The 19,071-nt window shown below is 38.5% G+C and overlaps 1 protein-coding gene across 1 annotated transcript; it reads right to left on the bottom strand.

Annotated features, from left to right (window-relative positions):
* Nucleotides 1-3,850: 3,850 nt before the first annotated feature.
* LOC142163950 (uncharacterized) lies at nt 3,851-4,273 on the bottom strand. The gene has a single exon (XM_075221105.1). It carries the CDS (start codon nt 4,271-4,273, stop codon nt 3,851-3,853), a length of 423 nt encoding a protein of 140 aa, XP_075077206.1.
* Nucleotides 4,274-19,071: the final 14,798 nt, after the last annotated feature.

Below are 19,071 nucleotides of genomic sequence, written 5' to 3'. Positions count from 1 at the left end.
AATGACCCTTCTCATAGATCTGTATTATGCTTTTACAGAATATAAAGAAATTGATGCTACTTCTTTGATTTCTAGGAAATAGGAGCTCCTCCTAGTGTTATGAAGAAACCACTGACGGGCCTCCTTGAATCCTTGCAAGAAGCCCAATCAGCGTCGCAAAAATGCTAGCAAAGAAAATGATGGTTCTGCTAAAAGGAGAATGCCTTGACCTGGATTAGAGCTGAGGTATTTGAGTACTCGTAGAGCAACAGAGAAGTGATTTATGCACGTATGGACCGAGGGTGAGCACCGCAAAAGAGAGATCTGGTCGAGTATTAGTTAAATAATTTAACTTTCCGACCAAGTGACGAAATACAGTGGGATTTTGCAGGGGGTGTCCATCATCAGCTTGAAGCTTGAAGCTTGAAGGAAGGATCCAAGGGGGAGCTGACTCGAGTCAAATGAGACACATCAATCTCCTTCAACATATCTAAGGTAAATTTCCTTTGACTGTTGAATTAATTCTTTTCTATCAAGATTTCCATGCCTAGAAAGTAGTGTATATTTCCCAAATTCTTGACTTTAAACTCAGTATTCAGAAAGTCTTTGATGCTTTGAATTTCGTCTAAGTCATCTCCTGTGAGTAGTATGTCATCAACATAGACAAATAGGATAGATATAAGACTTCCTGTGCATTTAAAGAACAAAGAATAGGCATTTAGTGATGAAGAGTATCCCTTAAAACTTAAAGCCCCCGCAATCCTAACATACCACTGCCTGGAAGCCTATTTTAAACCACATAATGATTTCCTCAATAGGTAGACATATCCGGGGCTAGGAGGTTCTAATCTTGCTGGGAGCCTCATGTATACCTCTTATTGTAGATCCCCATGCAGAAATACATTATTCAATCCAATTGAGATACAGTCCAGTCTTTCTTGGCTGCAATAGTGAGTAGACACCTTATGGTTGTCATTTTTATCACCGGTGAGAAATTCTCACTATAATCTATCCCTTCTCTTTGGATATCCCCCCTGACCACTAACCTTGCCTTCAACCTTTCAATTCTGCCATCTGTCAAGTGTTTTTCCTTGTATACCTATTTACAAAGTGAAGCTCTTTTTTCCTTTAGGTAATTCAACCATATCCCATGTGTGGTTATCCTCTAAAGCTTTAATCTCTGCATTCATAGCTTCTATCCAACCTGGATATTGATAAGCCTGGCTGAAGGTATAAGGTTCTATTAGGGTAGAAAAGGATTACATTACATGCTGATTATTAGGTGAGAGAGATGAAAAATATTATTCCTTAGACTTGTAAGGTTGAGCAAAACAAGTTGTTTCTACATCTGTGAACATGATACTGCTACACACATAGTCTTTCAAGTAGATTAGTTGATTAGAAACCCTTCATGATCTTCTTAATGGCATAGGTTCCTGAGGTATAGGAATATGTGAGCTGGTGTGTGATGAATCTAGGATAGGGGAAAATGGAATTGGGCTAGGAGATACTTGATGAGGAGGAGTATATGAAGGGCTTGATGATGGTAGTGAGAAAACATCTATTACTTTAGATTCTAAGGAAGTAGGTAATGATTGATCTTGTGATATGGTTGAATAGGTAGGTTATGTGGTAAAAATTGAGGTTGGAAAAATAGTATGGTGTGATGTGTTGATTTGAGTAAAAGGGAATTATTCTTCATGAAACTTTACATCTCTGGATACAAAAACTCTCCTTGTAGACAACTCTAGTAGTTTGTATCTCTTCTGTTGAAGAGGGTAACCAAGCAGAACACAAGTTGTTTCCCTATCATCAAACTTTCCTCATCCCTGTGCTAATATAGAAGCATAACATAGGCACCCAAAGTTCCTCAAATAATCATACTTAGGTTTTTGCTGAAACAGGAGCTCATATGGTGTTTTCCCATTGAGAACACTAGAAGGTAATCTATTTATAAGATGTGTGGCAGTCAAAATGGATTTACCCCAATATGACATAACCAACCTAGATTGGAACATTAAACCTCTAGCAATCTCTAAAAGATGTTTATGTTTCCTCCCAACAATTCCATTTTGTTGAAGAGTTGCTACACAAGATACTTGGTGTAGAATTCCTTCTGAAGCCAGAAAAGTTGCCTCTTGTGTGCCTTTCCCCAATTCTAGTGCATTGTTAGATTTTATCATTCTTACTTTTACATTGAACTATCTCTCAACCATGGACAGAAAAGATTTAAGCATAGGAAAAGCATTGCTCTTAGCAGAAAATAAGAATATTCACATTCCTCTACTATAGTCATCTACTATAGTAAGAAAATATCTGAATCCATTATAGGTACTTGACCTATAAGGTCTCCATGTGTCTACATATATAAGATCAAAAATATGTTTGGATTTAATGATGTTGACAGGAAAATGATTCCTTGTTTGTTTAGCCTTAGGACAAACATCACAAACAAATTCAGAACTTGAGTCACAATGAAGGAAATCTAAATGTTTCGTTGCAGAAAATGAGAGATGTCCCAACCTTACATGCCAAATCTTAACATAAGGAATAATATTAACATGAACTGGACTAGAAATAGACACAGACTCTGGAATGAAATTTCTTCCTTTTTGAATTGAAAATACATTAGTACTGAATAGACCCTTAGACTTAAAAATGCTTGGTTTAAATATGTAGAGTCCCTCTCTAACTTCACCAAAAGTTTGTGGACTCTTCATTGAAAGGCCCTGCAGCACACACCCAATAGATGTGAATAGAACATCATATTTGAACTGAATATAAAACCTATGAACTCACAATAGATTGTATTTGAAATCTGGAACATGTAGCATATTTCTCAATACATGACCTGGCAGAATAGGAACACTTCCTATATGAGTAACAATCACTTTGAAAGAATTAGGTAAACTGATGTTCATAGGTACAGGAAGTTGAGTTAGAGACAAGAAAGAGTTGGGATCAAAACACATGTGCTATGAAGCACCTGAATCAATGATCCAGGTGTCTGAGTTTAGAGTAATAAATACTGAACCTGAGTATTTTAGAATAGTACCAGTAACTGTATTTGCATTGATTCCTGAGTTTCCTGCCTGTGCCAACTTTGCCTACTTATACATGCTCATCATTTCTGCAACTTGTTCCTTATTGAATTGCTGCTCAAAGTTGATATTGTTGTTTTTTGTGCTTTGTCCTCCTGCATTCTCATGCTCTTCATGTAGTAAAACTGCATTTCCTTTTATCTGAATTTGATAACATTTGTGATTGGTAAATTCAAAATCATCTGGAAATCCAATGATTCTGTAGTAGTCTTCCTGTGTATGTCCTGTTTTTCCATAATAAGTACAAGATACATTTAGATTATACTTCTTCTTTCCCTTAAACTTCTGCTGAGGTTTAGTGAATTTCTTCCCTGAATTGTTATATTTAGGTGCCATGACTTCTCCTCTTTGTGTTAGGTTTCTGTTTTTCGGAAATCTTCTCCCATGTCCAATGACCATAAAAGCTGCAAAATCAGCTAAAAGCTAGGCATTAGGCGGCTTTTCCTCTCCAACTACCATAAATGAAAGTGAATCAGAGTTGAAGTGTGCATTTGCATAAACTTCTCTTTGATTTTCATCTTGCAGAAAAGTGAATAGGCAACATCCATAGTAGGCAAAGGATTCATCATGAGTATATTTCCTCTTGCTTGTCCATAAATGTCACTCAACCCCATTAGGAATTAGATCAACCTCTGGTCTTTAAGTGACTTAGTTAACTTTGCTTTTCCTTCACATTAACAATATATGATAATATTCAAAACATCCAGTTCATCCCACAATCATTTGAGTTTAGTGAAGTATCCTGCAATGTCACTATTACCCTGTACTAATCATGATAGCTCATTTTGCAGATGATATAACTTGGATCCATTTGGTCTTCCAAATCTCTGCTCCAGACTGTCCCAAAGCTCTTTCGCATTTTTGGAGTATATTACAATGTCTGCAATATCCTTAGAGAGAGTATTCAGAATGTAAGATATCACCATGTCATTGACACAACTCCATTGCTCATGATCTGGAGACTTCAGATCTGGAGATTGATAAGCTCCATTGATGAAACCAAGTTTTTTCTTGGCTGATAAAGATAATAGAATAGATCTCCTCCATCTTGGATATCCTCTTCTATCAAACACAATGTTGACTAGAGTCATCCCAGGAGAATCAGAATTGTTAAGATGATAAGGATGATTGACATCATAGCTGACTGCCTTTGCAACATTACTGGTATCACCGGGGATAGGTTTTTCAGACATCTTAGTTTACTGATTATGAAAATGCATTTGATGTTAATGGAGAAGATGATTGAACTGTTGGATCGAGCTTATTGCTCTGATGCCATGTACGAAATGAAGAAGAAATTGAAATTTTTCTCTGTATACTTCATAATTGTTGTTGTACATGTATATATACACTTACATCTGAAGAATAAAGAATGGCAGGAAAGAGAAACTATGTACACATGTCCTATTCTAATTTGCCTACTAATAACAAATTTATTCTTTCTATCAAGTAACTATATTTCCTCACATGTTAGTCATGTGAGAGAAGCTTCTAGAATTAAGACTATCAAATGGTTTATAATTAATCCATCATGAATTGATTTGCTTGATCCAAAGGTTGTGAGTCTTCCACGTGTTCCAAACAAAATCCACTGAATATGACTTATGTAATATGGGTTATATCGAAGATAACCACTTTGGTCGGAGAACAGATGAGATCCTTCTAGGTCTTCTTCTTCTTCTTCTTCTTCTTCATTCCCTCTATTTATCTGAAAGCAAAGCTCCAAGAAAATCAGAATTAAGATGGGGTTTCTTCTTCTCAACAACTCCCGAGTTCGAAGAAATTATTCTAGAGGCAGAATCGTCAGAACAATATCAGGTGCCGAGATATTTCCAAGTTCTGGAAGAAACGGACGCAACGAAATCCACGACAGAAGACTAGAGCAAGTGTCATTATTCAAAGAATTCTTAGAAAGAAAATTTCACTTGGGAACAGGATTGCACCCCGATCTCAGGTCTGGTTTTATTGAATTCCTTTAAATTAACGCTGATTATTTTGCATGATCGCACAAGGATATGACAGGTATTCCGACAAAAATAGCCGTACACAAGCTAAGTTTGTATCCCAACATACCACCGGTACGACAGAAAAAGTGCCCTATTGTCGAGTCCAGGAATAAATTCGTCAAAGAAGAGGTAACCCACCTGCTTAAAATCGATTCGGTCAGAGAGGTAAGATATCCAAACTGGCTAGCCAATGTAGTAGTAGCTCCTAAGAAAAATAATAAATTTTATATGTGAGTGGATTATAAATATCTTAATAAGGCATTCCCGAAAGATTCGTTTTCACTGCCAAATATCGATCAAATGATTGGTGCCACGGCCGAGAACAAACTGATGAGTTTCCTTGATGCTTATTCCGTGTACAACCAAATTAAGATGAACCCGGAAGATCAGGAAAAGACTTCATTTATAACAAATTTCGGTACATATTCTTACAATGTAATGCCTTTCCGGTTGAAAAACACCGGAGCCACTTATCAACGGATCGTAAATAAGATGTTCGAAAAGCAAATAGCAAAAACCATGGAAGTTTATATAGACAATATGCTCGTTAAGTCTTTGAATGCAGGTGACCACCTTAAGCATTTGCAAGAAACATTAGATATCCTGAGGAAGCATAACATGAAACTTACCCCCGAAAAGTGCGCGTTTGGGGTCAACTCCGGTAAGTTCCTGGGGTTTCTGGTCTCATAAAAGGGAATTGAGGTAAACCCTGACAAAATGTGGCCATAGACAATATCCCGGAACAATTATCTAATGTGAAGGAAGTCCAAAGACTCATATGAAGGTTAGAAGTTTTGAGCAGGTTCATTTTTCGGTCATCGACAAAGTGTCATCGCTTCTTTTACATTGCTAAAAAAGAAGAACAACTTTGAATGAACGCCGGAGTGCCAACATGCTTTGAGGGACTTGAAGAAGTACTTATCAAGTCGTCCAGTGCTCTCGAAACCAAAAGAAGGTGAAACATTGTTAGTCTACCTCGCAGTTTCAGAAGCTGCGATAAGTGCGGTTTTAGTCCAGGAGGATGAAGGTACACAACTTCCTATTTATTACGTTAGCAAAATTTTAACGGGAGCAGAAACTCGCTACCCGCACTTGAAAAAACTGGCCTTAGCTCTAGTAGTCGTCGCTCGGAAGCTGAGGACCTATTTTAATGCCACCCAATAGCTGTGGTGACTACTTTCCCTTTGCGGAACATCCTTCACAAACTCGAACTCTCGGGCAAATTGGCCAAATGGACCGTCGAAATGAGTGAATTCGACATATAATATAAACCGAGGACTGCAATTAATTCACAAGTCTTGGCTGACTTCGTAGCCGATTTTAGTCTGGGACTGCTACCTTTGGCAACCAAGGAGGTAGTTATGGTGTCAAAATCGACATCAGGGGTTTGGACCTTATTTTTGGATGGAGCCTTGAACGTAAAAGGATCCGGGCTCGGAATAGTTTTAATCATGCCTTCAGGGGAAACTTTAAGGCAAGCTATCCGAACAATTCCTTTAACTAAAAATGAAGTAGAGTATGAAGCTTTGATTGCAGGGCTCGAATTGGCCCGGGGACTTGATTCCGCGGTTATCGAAATCAAATGCGACTCACAGCTGGTGGTAAATCAAATTTATGGGATCTTTGATTCCAAAGAAGAACGTATGCAACAATACGTGATAAAGGTCCAGGCTCTTTTGGCACGATTCTCTGAGTGGTCAATCACTCATATCGTGAGAGAGGATAATGTAGAAGCAGATGCATTAGCAAACTTAGGTTCATCGATGGAGATAAAGGGATCAGAGTCTAGAATGGTGGTACAACTGATGACTTCAGTCCTTGATACGAATGGTTACTATGAAATGAATTCGGCCAGTCTGGTCTGGGACTGGAGAAACGAACTAATCAACTACCTCGAGCACAGAAAGTTGCCTGACGATCCTAAAGCGTCACAAGGTTTACGCACTAAAGCTGCACGTTATAGCTTCAAGAAAGGCCAATTGTATAGAAAATTATTTCAAGGCCCGTTGGCCCGGTGTTTAGGAGCATCAGAAGCTGACTATGTCATGAGAGAAATCCACGAAGGGATATGCGGTAATCACTCAGGCACAAAGTCTTTGGTGCTGAAATCGGTACGGGCAGGATAGTATTGGCCCCGCATGGAACAAGACGCCAAAGATTTTGTACGAAAATGTGATAAGTGCCAACGCTATGCATCATTAGCACATCAACCGAAAGAACCCTTACAGTTCTATCCCCGTGGTCGTTCATGAAATGGGGGATGGATATCATCGGACCACTGCCCCCGGCTTCTGGAAAGGTAAAGCTTCTTTTAATTTTGACTGATTATTTATTTAAATGGGTGGAAGCAGGTTCTTATCAAAAGATTGGAGAATGCGAACTGGTCGATCTTCTGTGGAAAAATATAATTTGCAGGTTTGGAATACCAAAAGAGGATAGCATGCGATAATGTCCCCCCCAGTTTATCGGTGCAAAAGTTACAAAGTTCTTCGAAGACCTGAAAATGAAGAGAATCATATCCTCGCCTTATCATCTGAGCGCAAATGGTCAAATAGAGTCAAAAAAATAAGTGATCATTTGCAACCTCATGAAAAGTCTGGAAGTAGCAAAAGACAAATGGCCTAAAGAGTTGCCCGGAGTTCTATGGGCCTACCGAACAGCAGCCAAATCAAGTACAGGAGAAACTCCTTTTTCTCTCATGTACGGTGCTGAAGCCCTAACCTCTTTTGAAGTGGACGAACCCACTTTGAGATATTCTCAGACAAATGAAGAATCGAACGACGAAGCAATGCTAATCAATTTGAAACTGCTCGAAGGACGCAGGGACTTGGCGCATGTAAGAATGGCAACTCAAAAATAGAGGATGGAGCGATATTACAATCGAAGAGCCAATTTTTGTTTTTTCAAAATAGGAGACTTGGTTCTAAGGAAAGTAACACAAAATACCCAGGAGCTCAACACGGGAAAGTTAGGTCCAATGTGGGAAGGTCCTTACCGGATTTCAGCTTTCACTGGGAAAGGTTCATATGAGTTGGAGAACCAGAATGAGGATAAGTTGCCCAATAATTGGGATGTGGCACACCTCAAAAGGTATTATTGCTGATGAACAACACTTAAACAGAAAGTATGTGCTGCACTCTTTTTACCTTCGTTCAATTTCTGTCCCAATTGGGTTTTTCTGGTAAGGTTTTTAACGAGGCAGCGACAAAAAGCATACTATGAAGACAACAACAATAAGACCTTTGATTGCAAGGCAAACGAACAAGCTCCCACTCGGGGACGATTAAGTAATCTTTGGTTCGATAGCAAATTCCCACCGGAAAGTTAAATTTGCTACCAAACAGGGGTTACCCGACCGTTCACGGGCACAAACTGCCAGAAGACTGTTAGGTATTCTTTCGCTTGGTAGTATGGATTCCTAAGGGGAAACAAGATATGTTGCCGAGTGGAGGACTTCCTAGCAATTCATTGGTGGGACCTTCGAAGATACAAGACTTCCAGTGTTCCAATTCGCATTCTTCGCATTCCAACACTGGGGGGATGATATGAAGATACGGCAACAATGACTGCCACATCAACCGGGAACAAAAATTCGAAAACAAAATACATCATCGGAATCGGGGACTGCGCAGCCAGCCCCATAGAACAAGTTGTACAAGATAGCCACAAGTAATGGCAGTTTCTTTTCTGCATAGCAAAATGCTTATGTAATTTTTGAAAATAGAAGGAGTAAAATGAAATACTTTTGCTTTTATCTTGTTTCTTGTCTGAGCGATGAGCTGATTTTGTCATTTGAAAGTTAAACAAGTACTTAAAATATTAGTGTCGTAATGTACACGAGACGTCTTCTACAAGAGCACCGCAAACATAAGAGAGCCCTCTCTTATAAAAATCCTCGTGTTAAAGGGTTGGTTCTGGAAGAATCAATACACGGAATCCAAAATGCCATCAGAGAAATATACACCGGAAGTCACATATGAAAAGGACGCAAAAAGCAAACTTGCACAAATATTCATTGAAACTCTCACGTAAAAGGGAAACGTGCGCAAATATTCATAGAAACCCTTACGTAAAAGGGAAACTTGCACAAAAATTCATTAAAACCCTCACGTAAAAGGGATAATACTCGAAACCAAAATGCTTCGAAGAAAAGGCATTCGAGACTACACTTAGTAAAGCACGAATTTAACAACATGCGCAAAATACTTGAGCAAATGCAAAAGTGAAAAACGTGCATGGATATTCAAACGAAAGTAAGACTCAAACGATATTTGAACAAAAAATATGTCTTTATTCACAAGAACAGGCCAAAACGTTACAAGATCAAAATGAAAAAAGAAAGGAAAAGATAAACTGCAGCTCCTCCGGGACCAGAAGGAAGAGAAGTATCTGCATTAACCGGAATCAGAAGAACCCAGAGCATCAGACTGTGCCGGGAGTCCATTTTTTGCAGCCAACTTAAGCTCTCGGGCCTTAGCAATTTCGGCATCAACATCAATGATACCAGATTTGGCCTCTTCAAAGGTTTTTCTCCTCATGCTATACATAGAATAAGTTTTTTCAATAATGAGAGAAGCCGCTCGACGCTTAAGTTATTCTTTGAGTTGAGTAACCTCGGCGGAAAGGTTTTTCCCCGGCGGATCTACCAGATTAGAGGCTGATGTCGAGCTCGCAGACAGTTGAACTAAAGAGCCTATTATGCTCAATAGTTTTCCTGTACTTCTCTTCTAGTTGGTCATGTTTCACCTCCACGACTAAAAGCTCTTCACTTTTGGAGTTCAAGGCTGCCTCCAAGATAATCACTCTTTTAGCGGAGACAACCTCACGGACGGCTGCAACAACTATGACGTTTTGGAATTCTGCCCATTTGGCCTTGGCCTCATCAAATCTAACCCTCAGTGGCCCAATTTCTTGGCTAAGGGTTACCACTTCTTGCTCGGTTTGCTGCAGACGAGCCTCCAAGACAGCGGCCACAACAACTCTGGTTTCCAGTTCCGAGAGGTGGAGAATAGTCTGGTCCCATTCCACCAAAAATTTATTCTGTTCAGAAGTATGTTCTTCCTTCTCATGAATCAATCTTTGAAGGCCCTTAGAAGCAAGAAAGTTGGCCTACAAAACAAGAAGAAGTAAAACTTAAAATAAATTCATACTAAAGTAGAAGAAGTGACGAAGGAATAAAAGAACGTACCAATGCGGCATTGTGCATGGCATTTTTCAACAAACACTCTCCTGAGAAGGGGCGACATACATGGTATTGTTCAACCACACATGACATTGTGCATGGCATTTTCCCAGTCATTTTCTGAAGCCAAAGGCTTTAGATAATTAGCAAGTTCCACCGGTCGGGACAATAAGTTGCACCTGGTAGAAACCAAAAGAGTAATTCCTCCTCTTTTGTGGATCTTCAGAAGGGGCGGCATAATATTTCCCCAAATTACCATGAACTGGGATTGTGGAAGAGGAACACCTTATTCATGGTCAGATGTGGCTGATGGAGGTGATACATCAATTGCTGGTGGAAGAGTGGATGGAGATGGAAGTGATGTAGCAGTTGCTGGTGTTGGTGAAGGTGGACATGGAGCTGATGGAGTTGAAGAATGAGAAGCAGCTGCATTAAATGCAGTGCCGGTTGTTGAATGCTCTCCAACCAAAGACTGCAAGGACCCGGTACTCAGCCTCGTAACACCTATTACAGCAATTGGTGCCCGAAAACGGGAGTTAGCATATTCCACTAAATCAGATTATCCTCAAAGTGTTGAGACGTTGCCTTCAGTTGGTGCAATTATGTCAACAGGTCGAGCATCCTCTTGAGATGATGAGGATTGTCGCCTCATATGTAAACAAGCTCCCTCATCACCAACTTCTTCATCATCGTCGATCATCATAGTGTCTATGACCAGCCCAGAAGGAGGGCCAGTCATCATCGCCACCGGAGATGACTCGGGGGCAGCAATCTTAGCCCTTTTATTCTCAACCAAGTTCTTCATACGCAAAAATAGAAACAAGGTAAATTAGAGTTACTATGATATTTGACCTTCCACCCGTATTTAAGGGCCAGTTGTTTTCACGAACGAGTTTCGGGCGTTGTGACGTCCAAAATCTTCTGAACCCACCGGTACAAACCTTCCATCGGTGGTGGGAACCATAGAATTTCTGAAACATACGAAGGGTGAAGAGATGATACGGCCATAAAAGAATATCTAATAAGAGAAATTTTATACAAAGAACTTACGTGTGCATTTCCAAGCAACCGGAAAGGATGAAGCCGTTGTCGGAATAGTTTTGTTGGTGGCCACTACAACGAACTGTTCTATCCACCCACGGTCGTTTTCATCATCCATGCTAGACAACAAAGCATGGTGGTCACGCTTGCAAAGGTTTATCATTCCCCCGTGGAAGATTTTAGGGGAATAAAGATTCATCACATGAGCTAAAGTTAGCTCCTCTCTAGTTTCTTGGCGCAAGCGTCGGAGGCAGGCGATCGTCTTCTACTCTGAAGGACTTACCTGTGCCAAACATACTTGGTAGCGAAGACAAAACTCTGCAATCACGGAATCAAGCTCCGCGGTTAAAGAAAAAAGTATGTAAAACCTTTCTTGGGAACGGTCACTCGCTCCGATAGATCAGGAGCGATAATTTCCAACTCATTACAGTTGCAGGCATCCTTCATAGCAGAAATACTGAAAGGACGAATGGAAGAAGGGTACCTACTAATAACCCATGTACGAGGGTTAGCAGTGTGGAATTTCTCTTCAAAATTCTTCGAAGTAATAAGCCTCCTTGGGATGATGGAATCCACTGTTGGAGGAATGGAGTCCTCGGCTTTGTTCTTATTCTTTGAGGAACTACCACGTTTGGAAGGAGAAGCCATTGGAAAAGAAGAAGGTAAAAAGTTTGTGTTTAAAGGAAATTAGAAAAAAGATGCAAATCAAAAGCTCAAGCAGTTGTGAAACGTAAAGGAAAAGAAAGTTGCGTATAAGTAAAATTTTGGCGGCTAAATTCATGGCCATGATTACCTCGATAATCGGCAAAAGCTGTACTGAATCATGGGATGACATGTGTTCGGAGCATTAAATGCGGAGAGACGTGAGTCTAATCAACTGTCAGAGACATTCGGAGGGAATTATAGTAATTCCCGCCAAAAAGGTGTTTCTACCAACTTTCCGGTAACACAAAGTTATGTCACCGGAAAGCAGAGGGACTATCTGTATAGGGTGAAATATGATATGACACATGGATGATTAAAAGGAGGACACGTGGAATCCAAGATGGGATGGTTGAGGACCGAATACAACCACTTCACCTGTCACCGGAACGGATAACGTTCATAAATGTGTATTAAATGCTTTGCGCCCGATAGCATTTACTAAGGAATATTCTGCAGAATTAAGAGCGACGGTCCGTTAAAGAGAATTTGGCATTTATACTCAACATTACATCTTCATCAATGACCCTCATAATTGACATTAAAGGAGGGCATGATCTTATGACTTTTTTCCCTAGGCATAACTATAAATAGTAAACTCAATTACCATAGTAAAGGACACGAATTTTCTGGCAAGAATATATACTATATTCTATACAAAGCTTTATACAATTTCACTTTCTTGCTTTTAGATCTCATCATTACTGTGTTCGGAAACCGTGTTCACGGAATCATCATCTTTGCTATTTCATCTACATTCTAAGGCTAAGTATTGTGTATTTCTTCAATTATTATATTATTTCAGGATCAAATTAGTTCATTTATCTAAAAACCACGTATAAATTCAATTGTACCGTATTACAGATAAATACAGATAAACTTAGTTCAAACATTATACATTATAGAAATTGAGACGGAGTAGTAGTACCTATTAGCTAATTACTCCTACAATGTTTGCATGTACAGTACTTCTGCATAAGTAAAGATCATCTAACCCCATACCTACGTACTACATCGAAACTTCATTCAGGGGCACATTTCAAACTTAAAAAGTGTTGTTTTAACTTACGATGGAAAAAACTTATAACCCTTGTTGGAATATGTATTTTGCACCAAACCAATTTAATGAATTGTATAAACTTTACTAGTCAAAGATTGATATACTTATTAATTAAGCACTGTCAAGCGAAAAAGTATGCAAGAAACATATTTTTTTAACATTCTTGGGATTGTCTAATACTCCCTCTGCCCCAAAATGTTCTAGCTCCTATATAAATGCAAGGAGAGCAACATGTCTGTGTTTCAATCAGAGATAACACAGCTGGAGAAAAGAGCTAATGAAATCCTAACTTTTTTAACCAATAATGTCATTTTCCTCCTACTGTTTCAGGGGTGTCCAGTGGGCTGGTCTTGGGCCGGTTCGGTTCAACGGAAAAGGGGGCTCAGGTAGGGGGCATAGGCAAGCCGAGGTCTAGAGGGTGGGACCAAACCGGCCCACATCCTGGTCCTAGTGGCCCGGTTCTTATCTGGGATGTAGTATTTGGTGGGATTTTCCTTTTTGTTTAATGTGTGTGCAAATTTGAAATATTTAAACATACAACTTTAAAAAAATTTAAAAAATTCCAAAGCTAAAAGCCTTTAATTTTATTTAAAAGGACTTTGAATTTTATATCTTTTTAATACAATTCTAATTTGCAACTTTTTATTTTTGAGTTTAAAACTTGTAAATTACATATTATAATTTTGCATTAAAAATAAAATTACATTAATTTAAAGGATTTGCTTTGTTTTCCTATGGCTTCACGAGGCTATCTTCCTTTAAAATTGAAATATACAATAACAACGTCGACGACGACGATCGAGTAAAATTCCACAAAGTGAGGTATGTGGAGGGTAGTGTGTACGCAAATCTTACCCTTACCCTGATGGAGCAGAGAAGATGTTTCCGATAGACCCTTGGCGCAGGAAGAGGGGAATAAAATAAGAAGAGACAATCCATCAGTAGCGTCAGCAGAAACCGTAGAAATAGTTGCAGAAGCATAAAAACCAAAAAATAGATGACATGCAATAACAGTAACCAGTAATTAAGGTCTGAGACTAAAAAAAAATAGAAAGGATAGTGTGGATTCAATATTAGCCACAAACCATCTAAGATCAACCCTATCCAACCCCGTCTGACCCCCGGTATGAAGTAGGAAAAGCTCGACTACCCCTAGCCTACAATCCTAATGCTTGACTTCCAGACCTTCCTATCAAGGTCATGTCCTCGAAAATCCGTAATTGTGCCAAGTCTTGCCTGATCACCTCTCCCCAATACTTTTTAGACCGCTCTCTACCTCTTCCCGTACCCACCACAGCCAACCACTCATACATCCTCTTGCAATGAATAGGATCTCATTATAAGCTGCCTCATTTTGTTCTGGGAGGTCAAAGTTTCTCATCTTCGTTTTGATCAATCTTTTATAAACAAGACTAAAATTTCTAAGTTGTCCTCCGTCAACGAGTGTATTGTGTTTTTAGTGCGAATTTAAATCTTGCTGTACTAAAAGTGCTTTCTGAAGCTACAAATGATGCTTGAAAAGTTAGCACATCCGAGACCATCCTTGCAAGTGTACAAATCTAACTAGAAAATCGTACCAAACAGAAAAGTCAAATCAAATCGATTAAAAAACCTGATGAAATTTGGAATTGAGTAAAATATTCCGAACCAAACCGGCATATAAATATATAATTTTTATATATACTTTTAAGACTTATGTAGAATTTTCTTTAAAAATATCTAAAAATATTTGGGATTCTCTTATGGAAAGTAATATTTAATAGAATATGAAGTGCTCCATTTTTATTAACTTTAAATAATGTGTTGTATGATCACTTTCTTATCAAGTGTTATTGAAATGCGTCAATCTCTTTGTTCTTTCATATTCATATGTCAGATCTATTAAATTCTTATATCTTTTTCGATTTTGAAGTGATATTTCAATAATTGAACATTAAATATTGTAGAACATATCATTATTTAGGTGTCATATTAATTTTTATATTTAATTATTAAATTCGATTAACCTTGAAAGTTTACATCAACGAAAAGTTATTGTTAGACAACTAAAAAAATAACTATCATGTGATACTAAGAAAATTCTCTCATAAGAATATTTTAATAGATTATATGTTTGTTAATTTTTTTAATTTTTATTTAAGATATATTTACTTATAAAAAATTTAATAAAGTAAGACTGACATATTATTCATGTAACAAAAGAACTCCAAAAAATCCGACAAAATCGAACTAATTCAAACCGATATAGTTGGTTTGGTTTGATTTTAATAAAAATTGAACCAACCCGCTCTATGTACACCCCTAATTGCAAGAATTAATTTTTCTTTTCATGCTTTATCCAATATTTTAGTAAGTCTCCACGTTTATTTTTATCATAAACGTTTAGCTCCGAACCTTATAGTATATAAACATCAAGCTCGTTTATTTGTGAAGAGCGCACCCCTATTTAACTTACCTCGAAGGTTCACAAAACTCTTGACACCAATTGATTTTGTCTGAAAGTTGAATTGAAGAAGAATAGGTAGGAGTAATTGGTGCAACAGTGTTTGATAACGCTTGGTAATCCTCTTACATAATTTTGTAATTTTAAATTATTCTAGCTATACAAGTTGCCAGACTTGGTTTTTTTGTCGCTGCAATTTTTAAGTTTTTATATATTATTTCAACAAGTGTTTGTGCACCACAACCTTTTAGAGTAGGATTTAAGTAGCAACAAATGTGAAAAATAGGCGGAATAGCAAAAATATACACTTTTTTAACTTATCAATCATTTATTTACAGCTAATCTATAGTTGGAATTTTACTTATATTAAAAAAGTGAAATTCCAGCTATATAAAATAACATAGAAATAATTGTCAGATAATAATGTAACGACCCGACCGGGCGTTTTAAGCATTTGCACTTCGCTCGGTGGTTTGAGGGCATGAGTAGCTCCGTACGATGTAGTATGACTTGCGTGTATTGGTTGTTTCGATTTTCGGGTGATTCAGAATTAGTTTGGAAGAATAATTCTCAATTAGGAAGCTTTAAGTTGAAAGAGTTAACCAAGTTTGACTTTTGAGTATTGGACCTCGGATCGGAGTTTTGATGGTTCCGTTAAGCTCGGATGGTGATTTTGGACTTGGGCGTATGCCCGAATTTACATTTGGATATTTCTAGAAGGTTTCGGCACTCATTAGCGAAAGTTGGAAATTTAAAGATTTGGAATGTTCGTAAGTTTGACCGATAGTTGACTTCGATGTTATCGGGTTCAGATTGTTGTTCCGGGAGTTGGAATAGGTTCGATATGTCATTTGGAACTTGTATGCAAAATTTGGGTTCATTCTGGATTTGTTAGGTGAATCGGACGCTTGATTTGATGTTTGAAGTTTATGAACTTAAGAGATTGATCTTGATCGGCGATTCATGGTTTTGATGTTGTTATGTGTGATTTGAGGTCTCGAATAGGTTCGTATTCTATTTTGGGACTTGTTGGTATGTTCAGACGAGGTTCCGAGGGGCTCGAGTGAGTTTGGGGGGGGGGGGGAGGGTGGTATAGGACCATTTCTAGGCCATTTTTAGCTGCTGATTTTTGGCTACAAGGTGTACATTGCGATCACGTAGATAGGGCCGCGATCGGGAAGAGTAAAATAGGAAAAATAGACATGTGAAATCGCAATCGCGGAAGCCTTTTTGCGATCACGTAGAAGAAAAATCTGCTATCACTGACCCGATTTTGGAAGTTTATATCTTGCAATCTATAAGGAATTTGGAGATGATCCAAAAATGAAAGTTGTAACCCTTTGTGTCTAGTTTTCAAAAATAAACCGTTTGTCATTTAGAGTTTTATACAAAACGTTATGGCTAGTAAACTACAAGCTGTCTGAGAAGAGTTTGAGAAAGGTTAGAGAAGTTTGTTTTTCGCGATCGCAGGGAAATGGCCGCGATCGCATTGGGTAAAAATTGTCCTGGAAAATTTTGTAATCGCGATCGCGAGGTTTGTAACCGCGATCGCAAAGGGTACCCCTGGAACAGTGTATAAAGTACTATATGTCGAAGGTTTAAGATATTTTTGAATATTTGGAGCTATGGAGCTCGGATTGAGACGATTTTTGAAGCGATTTCACCATATGGATTGGGGTAAGTGTTCTCTACTCGATTTTGTTTATATTTCAAGAATCAATCTTTATTTTTGGCAATTGGTTGATGATTTGAAAAGAGAAATTAGGGATTTTTGTCTAAAGTTTCATAGAGTGATTTTTTGAGTTTTGAACATCGATTCGGTGTCGAATTTGAGTGAAACTAGTATGGTTGAACACGTAATTAAATGAGTTGTCGGATTCTGAGGTGCGGGCCCAGGGTTTGACATTTTGGTTGACTTTGGAACTTTTGATTAAAGATTTGTCCTTTACCGATTGGTTTTGTTTTCTTTGGCATTGTTTGATGTTCTTGGGTTGCTTTTGGCTAGTTTCGAGCCGTTCGGAGGTCGGTACGCGTGGGATGGCATTTTTGGAGCATCGTTTGGCTTGCTCAGTATTGGATTTGGCTTGTTCGAGGTAAGTAACACTTTTAAACTTCGTACTGAGGGTATGAACCCCTGAATATACGTGTTATGTATTTGGTGTTGAGGTGACACACATGTTAGGTAACGGGCATGTGGGTGTGCACCGTGTGAATTATGAGTCGATTGATTCTTTGGTATTGTGTAGTGACCTACTCTTGTTTCTATCCGTGAAATTTCTACGTGCTAGAGTAAATGAGCTGTGATCCATGTTAGAAACCATGTTTAGGCTATATGCTTATTATGTTGGGACCCAATGAGGTCATATCTATTGTGGAGTTATTTGCTTAAATTGTAGTTACATAATTAGTCATACTTATTTATTTGCATATCATATCTCAGTCTCTGTTGCTATTTATTGATATATCATATTATCATTTTTGGACTAATCTTCATGACATTATGAGCCCGAGAGACTGGAGAGATTGATGAATGAGTGAGGCGGAGGGCCTGTTTGTGAGTGATATTTATAGTATCGGGCGCAATAGACTTTATTGATTCATGCCACGATTGGCTTATTATACTGCTTGGGCTGGATCTGTCCCTCCGGAGTCTGCACACCCACAGAGAGCGTGGTTGCTATATTGATTCACGATGGGATCGGGCTACGCGTCGCAACATAATTTATTAGCGTTTGGGCTGGATCTACCCTGTACAGAGTTGAGTGACTGAGTGTGTTGAGTGATTGAGCGTGATGAGTGAAAAGTGTGAGACAGTGAGATTTAGTATTATAAGAGTGTGAGTACATGAGTTCATCAAGGTAATGCATTGCATTTGACATGCATACTTGACATACATGCATAGAGATGCATTTCCTCATGCTACCTAGTTTTGGTGACATTCATGATTTCACGTACACGCTGATATGTAGGCATAGAGAAGTACTTTTCTCAGGTTATCTGATAATGAAACATCTTATTTATTGTTAAAAGGTTTTGGGAAAAATTACAGTTTTTCTGATTTACTCATACTTTGGTATTTTCGGTGAAATATTTGGGTTTTACTGTTATACCTGAGAAGCATGACTATTTTTTCATAACTGAGAACAAGCTGAGTGATAAATAGGGATTTTGACACTTATTTGCACTGTTTTACTTTTGTTTTAGCTCACAAATACTTAAAGGTATTCCATAGAACTAATGAAATGTGCTTTCTTGCAGGAATATTGGGAAATGAGCCAAAGAGATGAAAATCAACTCAAGAAGGAGTAAAGTTGGACAAGGACCAAAACAGAGCAGAAAAGAGCAAAGTGCGGATGCACAATACTGTGTGCGGCCGCAGACTATGAAGAACCACTGAAAATTCCCTTCGCAAAGTGAGGACCGCACAATTATTGTGCGGCCGTAGAAGACGAGATTCAGAGAGATGGTGTTTTGGGTCACTGAAGAAGTACAGACCGCACTATTATTGTGTGGCCACAGAATGCAAAAGTGCGACTGCACTCATAAATGTGCGGTCC

The sequence above is a fragment of the Nicotiana tabacum genome, chromosome 9 (assembly GCF_000715075.1).
Source record: "Nicotiana tabacum cultivar K326 chromosome 9, ASM71507v2, whole genome shotgun sequence".
Classification (NCBI taxonomy): domain Eukaryota; kingdom Viridiplantae; phylum Streptophyta; class Magnoliopsida; order Solanales; family Solanaceae; genus Nicotiana; species Nicotiana tabacum.
This window is presented reverse-complemented; position numbering and strand designations above follow the sequence as displayed.

Bases quoted from the DNA above. Each gene is read 5' to 3' on its own strand.
- LOC142163950 (XM_075221105.1), bottom strand. From the start codon at position 4,273: ATGTCTGAAAAACCTATCCCCGGTGATACCAGTAATGTTGCAAAGGCA.